This window comes from Lissotriton vulgaris, chromosome 5 (assembly GCF_964263255.1).
Source record: "Lissotriton vulgaris chromosome 5, aLisVul1.2, whole genome shotgun sequence".
Lineage (NCBI taxonomy): Eukaryota > Metazoa > Chordata > Amphibia > Caudata > Salamandridae > Lissotriton > Lissotriton vulgaris.
In genome coordinates, this window is record NC_141693.1 from 1,039,168,838 (window position 1) to 1,039,176,642 (window position 7,805).

General features: G+C 44.2%; 1 protein-coding gene across 2 annotated transcripts in view; it reads right to left on the reverse strand.

Moving 5' to 3' along the window:
- Window positions 1-5,686, reverse strand: part of LOC147711957 (lipolysis-stimulated lipoprotein receptor-like) — a 264,280-nt gene extending 258,594 nt beyond the window's left edge. Inside the window, exon 1 of one of the 2 annotated variants that reach the window (XM_086922671.1) lies at window positions 5,405-5,686. In XM_086922671.1, the coding sequence (XP_086778797.1) occupies window positions 5,405-5,462 (58 nt within the window). In that variant the 5' untranslated portion in view covers window positions 5,463-5,686. The remainder of the gene's footprint in view (window positions 1-5,404) is intronic. The other variant, XM_086922670.1, reaches the window with a different exon arrangement.
- Between the last annotated feature and the right edge of the window lie 2,119 nt (window positions 5,687-7,805).

Here is a 7,805-nt window from a genome sequence, read left to right on the forward strand (position 1 = left end):
AAAGTCTCCACCCAGGATTAACACGGTGGATGGATCAATCGATTGGATGAAGGTTAACAAGGTCTCAATAGCCTCTGACTCGAGACCTCGCCTAACTGGCCTTGAATATACATTGATCAAGGCAATGTCCGGCCCATTTAACATACTCAACACGCACTGCACGTCCATTGAGTTGGTTGGAATTTGAGATGCCTTAGCACCAAGATGTGTACCAACCCATATAGACAGCCCACCCGAAGGCCTACCCCTCTCACCCATGCTTGCCAGGATGTCGTATGTTGCAAAGCCCTGAACCCTACTTTCTTGTAAGGCCCAGGTTTCCTGCAACATACAGATATCATGTGAGGCCATAAAGGAGCCCCACTCTGGGATGGGCAGTTTATTCTTAAGACCCGCCACGTTCCAAGAGAGGATTTTAACCTGGGCAACCGACAAATCTTGCTTAATTGGTTCACAGTCCAGTGTACCAGAAAGTTCATTAATAGTGAAGGTGCTAAGAGCTGACCCCGGCTCAGGCTCACAGTTCAATGGGGGTTGGTAATCAGGAGAGATGACAATGGTGGGTTGGGCAGTTTGTTCTAATATCAGGACTTGCAATACTTTTGCTAATGACTACCAACTGGTCTTATAAAACTTCATTTAATCACCAGGGACGCCCTGGTCTGCTTTTAAAAGTGGGTAATTCCAAAATGCAGGACAGTGGACCATGGTCAGAAAGGGTCATGAGCCCCTAATTGGCTTCCAGGATCATGGGTAGTAGATCTTTGTAGGAACAAGTGGTCAACCTGTGTGTAACCTTTAAGGGTGGCCGAACAGTGGGAATACTATACCATGGCATGCAAGGTAAACTTTCTGCATTCCCAAAGTCATTGCTGCACCAAACAATCAAACCCACAGCCTCCTTTTGCGAGAATTGTAAACTCTACTGTCCTCTTCCCAAAAGAGGAAGAAATATTGGTGGGTAGATCTTGAATCGCTGGCAAGCATGGCCAGAGGGAATCAGGCGGTCTCCTGTGAAAGACGCACATCAGGGTTTAGCAATGCAAGTTCTGAGTAGGCATTCTAATTTTGCAGGGTTATTTAAGTCTCTTACATTATAGTTGTAACATTGTAATTTGACTATTTAGTGAGTGGAAGATGGTCCATCGGAGTACCTATATTTGGCAGTTTCTTGGATGCGGCGGTCAAGTGCAAGAATGTGAAACCACCCGCCGGAACCCCCAACAAGGTTGATCCCCTGAACATGTCCAGCATCATCTTTTGGTGGACTCAAGCCAAGAATCATGCAACCCTCTGCCAGATATTTGGTCACTCAGGGGAAACCCTCAAAGCTGATGCAAATGGGGTGACCCCATTTGCATCCGATGCCTTTGCTTTAGACTTTAGAGGAAGGATATGACTGGCTTGAAAGAGCTCAGTTTCTGGAGGGCGAGGGAGAGAGCACGTGTCATAGCTTGTCACTTGTTGGAAAAGATCTTACGACTAGAAGACGCGGTGCTATTTAAAAAAACATAGCTTGACACTGCTGATAAACATGATAATGCATCACTCCAGGTTTTATAGCCAGCCGGGACTCCGCATAATGTTGCCAGAATTATGCATTGTTAGACATGTATGCTCCTGTTGGAACCTTTAAATAGGTTTTAAATCATGCGAAAAGTGAGAGATGAGTAAACATTTTAGGCACACAGTGTATTTTTCATTTTCTGTGGAGATACTAGCATGACAACAAGTACCAGGACAGTTTACAGTTCGGGTTGACTGCATTGTAAAGAAGAACAAGGTAATGTAAAGAATTTACACTACACAGGTTAAATTTTCAGTGCTCGATGGAGAGCATGACACTAGGTGGGCGAGGATTTACATTCTGGACTTGACACGACCCCCAACCATGGGGCTAACAGAAAAGAACAGGGATTCATATTTATTTGCATTTGTTGTAAACAGTTTGGTTGCCATTCCTTTACTCCATAGATACCAGTCGGGGAAAATATGTGGCAATCAATTAACTCCTCCCACTCCCTGAGGGAGTTATACTGATAGCTCTAATTAGCACTACAATTTCGGTTCCCTTTTCTTTCAATGTAGAATTAAGATTTGTAGCTACACCATTGTATTCTCCGACTCATAAGTACCAAGTTTAGGGTTGGGGATGACAAAATCACCCACCTCGGTTTTTTGGACGTCCTGGAGCAGTCTCCATACCGATCAGTCCTTGTAGCATAGCCCACAGACGGGCTAGTAACTTTCACATGCCCAGAGACTTTCACATGGGTGCAAGGGCTAGAGGAGAAGGTGGCAACGCTTTTTGCCTTGTCTTAGTAGCCTATCAAGCATTTATGGTTAGCTCCCACTGTCTGCCCCGTAGTTACAAATACCACAAAATGACTGAGAGCTTGATTCAGAGTGCTTACTCTTTAGTTACATGTTCACAATTATTAAATCCACAATGCTCCTTTCGTCAGGTCATCGGAGAACACAATGATGTAGCTTTTTCATTGAGACATTAAAGGTGAAGTAGTCTTGCTTCAGAAAAGACTCTTTAGATTAGCATCTAAATATTCGACACTCAACCTTTCATAAGACTGATCAAAAGCATGAATGCAACAAACTGAAGTACAGTAATTCAGTACAGATAATCATTCATTTAAACGTGTGTGAACAAGAGTGATGTCTGTATGTCCCCCACTCTCTATTTAATATTTTGCTCCCACGTCGTTAAGGTAAATGTCATGGAATTATTCATTTGAAAGAACCCTCAAAACTACAACTCGTTTGTTTGCAATCAATACCTCATTTTTTTTGTTTGTCTGTATAAAAGATACTAGGTTTGAAAACAGTCAGAGAAAGTCGTTATTCTGAACATAGTTAAAAAGCAGGGACATTTGGTTAGTGTCCAAGTAGGGGCAGGGGGATAGCCTTCCTGGTCAGAAGAGACGTCTGTGACACAGCATGCTCACTTAAATGTGAAACCAGCAACACCAACCATACCACACATTAAATACGTAGGTCTTCTTACCTTTAATAATCAAAAGGCAGACAGCTATGGGCTGCTGTGGCACAGTATTCCATTGTCTGCCATGCCCTTTGTGCTAGTTGGGTATACACGAAGGTTTTCTGGGGGTAAATCATCTTCTTGTGCAGATATAGCCAACCTCACTGGAGAGCACTTTCCAATTCTAGCGACTTCACAAAACTGACTTCAATTAAGGGAATTCTACTTTCAATATAACCACATCTGCAAGTAGTATTCTGTGGCATTCCAACAGTGATAACTGTAGGAATGCCACTAAATCGCCGCAGGTATTTAACAGTGAGGATGAATTTCACTGGACGAGAAATTCCCTGCCTGTATTTCAAGCATTAGAATTCCTTGAGACGACACTAACTTAAGCAGACAAGTAAAACTGCAAGCAACAAAGACGGTAAGTGGTAACTGCTCCTTAATTGTGGAAAGCTGGATGAATGGACACAAAAGTACCAACTCAGTCTAAGTGTGACCATTGCTGTTTCAAGAAGATACAATTCAGAGAGTCTTTGCACATTTACATTAGATACAATTTGAACAAATAAGGTAGTGAGAATGGTGTTCAGCTAGAAACGGAACACAATACACAAGCATCCACTGACTCATAATCGCGGTCTTTACGAGTACCTGCATGCATGTAAAAAATGCAACCCAGCAAGGATACGTTCATCATCACGTGACTCACCGAGCATATACACGGAGCTCCAGTTTATAGACATTGGAGTACAAGAAACAAAGAAAGCGATGGATGAAATGCTTTCAATTATCTAAACTACTTAACCATCCTAGACAACATTTAATTGTGTTTGCTTACTGTTCTCACACATGGTCCAACCCAAACGTAAGTCAGTTTGGTCAAGATCCAAAAGCAATAATACACCCAAATGTTGTAAGTCACGTTCCTGGAGAGGTGCAACTTAAGTCGACAAAGGACTACAGGGTTTTATTGGAAATTACAGAATGCAACGCACCAGTGATTCAGACATTCTAGAAGTTATATTCTAAATGAGTCAAACCATGAGCAACAGCTACACACACTCGCACATGGGTCTCAAATCTGCTACCCCTTTGTAACTTAAGTTGCCCCTCACTAATAATAAAAACTTGGCATTATATGAATCTTTTCAGCACACTCAAGCCTTTTCTAAATGCTGGAAATAACATTTTATTATTACGTAATTTACTGCAACTTAGTTCACCGACTCCTAAACCTGCCCTGACGGATTCAAATTCTTTATGCTTCCATTGTATAGATACCACTGGTGAACTTCAAGTCGCTGAACCATCTTAATATGTGGCCCAGGAACTCTGGATTACCTGTGTCCTGAGAACAAGCGTTCCAACCATACTGAGGCCTAGACGATGCAGCATAAAATGAAAACACATTTTCAACAGAAAAAGACAACCATATCCTTCCTCCCAAAACTCAACCAGGTCTTGCCCTGAGAGATGCGAATCTCAGTCTAAGGGCACCTGAAACACGAAACGCTGCCTCTGCAACTCTGACCACAGAACAACTTCACAAAAAACTGAGTTGACTCATTGGCTACATTTCTGCAACAATAACAAAAAGCCTCTTCTCGTCCAACAGGAGCACGGCTGACTCATGTTATTGAAATGTATCAATGATAATGGGATAATGGCAAAATAATGTTCTAATCACGATCAGCAGTATTATTGTAGCTCAGGGTACTGCTCTCTGTAGGCACCAACTCAGAGACTACCACACACTTTCATAAACGTAAAAAAAACGAATAATTTTGCATATTACATTTCTAATCATATTATTTAAAGTTTAAATGTGCTTTCAGGCGTTAGTACCAATATAAATCACAACTAACAGCGTTGACACCGACTTTGAAATCAGAGACCATCAAATCAGAATATATTTAACAAGCTACCTTAATGCGTCATGAGAACCGGGTCCTTCAAAATGAGTTTCATGGGTATAAAAAGTCTTTCAGTCATAGAGAAGTGAACTAAATAAAATCGCCCAACTCGTGACTTAAGGATAATGAATAAGGGCATACCCGTATACAAACTACCAAATACCGAATGCAATATTAGTAAAATCGCAGCTGTACCACATGCATTTTCAGAAAGGCTTCCCATATTCAAATTTAATTCCATTCACGCGCCTTGAGAAACGTGGTTTTCATTCAAATTCAAATGAAGGCGAATCCCTGAATCGCAAATGATAGTGTAGCAGTGTGGCTGTCGCCACCTTGTACACCCCACACTAATGCCTTCTCCTCAAAGTAACACTAAAAGTAACCCCAATCAAATCGCGAGACCGGAAAGCCTGTGACCTCAAATACATTGTCGCCCCGTGCTTCTTTCCAGGACGATCGCGGAAGCACTCTATCCTTAACTTACCGGAGAAACTTAATATAAGTAGGCAAAGAACGGCTTGAGGCCCAATTGAAGATTCCATGGCGGAAGTCTTGCGGGCACCGACGCCCTACAGGTGCCGTCCTCCGCGCGGGCCCAATTTATAGGAGTGGCAGGTTCGGGAAGTTAATACTGTGAACGCGGCACCAGCGCAAAAAAGCCACGGGCCAAGCCTTGGTCACAGATGGAGTGTGCTCGAGTAGTGGCCGAAACCGAAGCGCGCTCACGACGGCGCCAACTTCCGGGTCCAATAGGGAGGACAGGTCTAGGTGTGCGAGCACGGCTCCTCCTTCTTCCGGGCATTGCTAAAACTCAACAGGAAGAGCGTGTGTCAGTCAGGTAGGAAGGCCCCGCCTCCCGAAACTTGAGCAACAAGTGTTGATATAACGACGCTTGCGGGTAGGGTTGGGAAAAAGGCATATAAAGTCCTCCGGGGCTTTGGAATGTTATTTGGATGTTTTCCCACCTGCTCAATTCCCCATTGAGGTTTCTCTGGGTTTGTTGTATTGGTTAAGAGAGCAGCTACCGTGTTTTCAGTTTCACCGAAACTCTTTCCACAATTCAGCCGTTAACCTACCAGGGCTTAACCAGAAGTGCATGCTAATGTAAATGTACTATTGAGCAGACACGCCAAGAAATTCATAGAGAGCTAAGTTTTGCTTTAAAACTGCCTATCAAGTGACCCGGATCTGTAGGTCAACTTTGAAACGAACCCCTATCGAACGTAAAATGAAGGTGACCAGAATTTTAACTTTAAATTCATGCTCTTGACTTTACAGGCTAAAACGCACACCGATTTCTCAACAGTGACTTGGAGACAGACACCTTTTAGGAATCCATGCCAGCGACGCAGTCCCGAATTATACTTCACGTTTTACTTTATGTTGCATTCTGTTAGATCATTTGATTTTTCCAGCTGTTTCTGTAATGATTTTTAAAGCAACCTGTGACTTTAGCGTAGTGCATATTGTGAAATGACTGACTAGCCTCTAGGTGTTGTGAAGTTGTGCTTTCACCCCCAAAGAAGACCAAGACGCTGGTGTGCTGTTTGCACAGGTTTAATTGTTATCGCCATAGAAAGAGCGCCGAGCGTCTCACTCTGCCGCTGCTCTGAGGCGCGAACCGCCGTTCGTGCATGCGTAGACCATCGTGGCTTTCCGACATGGCGTGTTACGTCACACGCCGACGTTGGAAAGCTGGAGCGCACACTACATATCTCCATTTTTTCATACACACAATAAAGAGTTCTACATTCACTTGTCTTCCATTACAAAGTCTCTGAAGTGTGAGGGTCTGACCACCCTTCTTCCTGCCCGTGCGTGTCTTACCGGGGAGATGATCTCTCGAGCTCCTTCAGGTGCTTGACTCACCACTGCTTCTCTCTGCATACTCGGTTCACTTCTCTTGGGTGTGACCGCTCTCCCAACCATTGTCTCTCCCCCGCTCAGTGTTTCCCTTTCTTCTCTCACCCCATGCTCTCCTTCGCCTTCTGGGTCGTAATCTCCTGCGTCTATACCGTCTGCACCACCCTCGAGTGTACTGTCTGAGTGGTTGCTTCTGTCTCCTGTCGTCCATCTCATGATCTCGTTATCTTTGCCATGCAGTCACTGAGTAATGCAGCTCTGTCATACACCTCTTCCACTTGCAGGGGTGGGCTGTACTTTCTCTCTCCTTTCTTTTTCATCACCACCAACTTCACTCTCACCCATTCCCCCTTTTCCAAATCTGTGTCTCTCACATTCCTCCTACGGTTGTAATGTTCAGTGTACACCTTCTGTGCCTTCTCTAGATTGTGCTGAACTACAGCTGGTGACCACTTGCTGATGACTGTTTTTTCTCTCCAGATCACATTGTCTTTTGTGAAGGGGTGCCTACCCCTCAATATTTGGAATGGGCTGTAGCCAGTCGAAGTGGGTGTGATCCTGTATGCCCACATCATGCTCTGGATTTCAGCTTCCCAGTCCTTGCCTTTCATTATGGCGGCTTGTATGGACCCCATGAGAACCCGGTTGAACCTTTCTACTTGTCCATTGCTCGCGGGATGGTACACTGAAGTGTGCTTGGATTTGATTCCATTTCTCTCGGTGTACCTGATCCATTTCTCTGATGTGAACTGCGGGCCATTGTCTGTCAGGATCGTTCTCGGAATCCCTTCCCTGAGGAACACCGATGTCAGGAACTTTATCACGGTCTCAGACTCCATTTCCTCCTGTACATGAACTTCTGGCCACTTGGAGTATTTGTCCACCATGACACACAAGTACTTCGCTGTCCCTTGGTCGTCCAACACCGGTCCCATGATGTCGACCGATATGTCTTTCCAGGGATTGCACGGGCGCTCAAATTGGCTTAGTGCTGGTCTCAGTGGTCTCCACGTTTTGTCTGC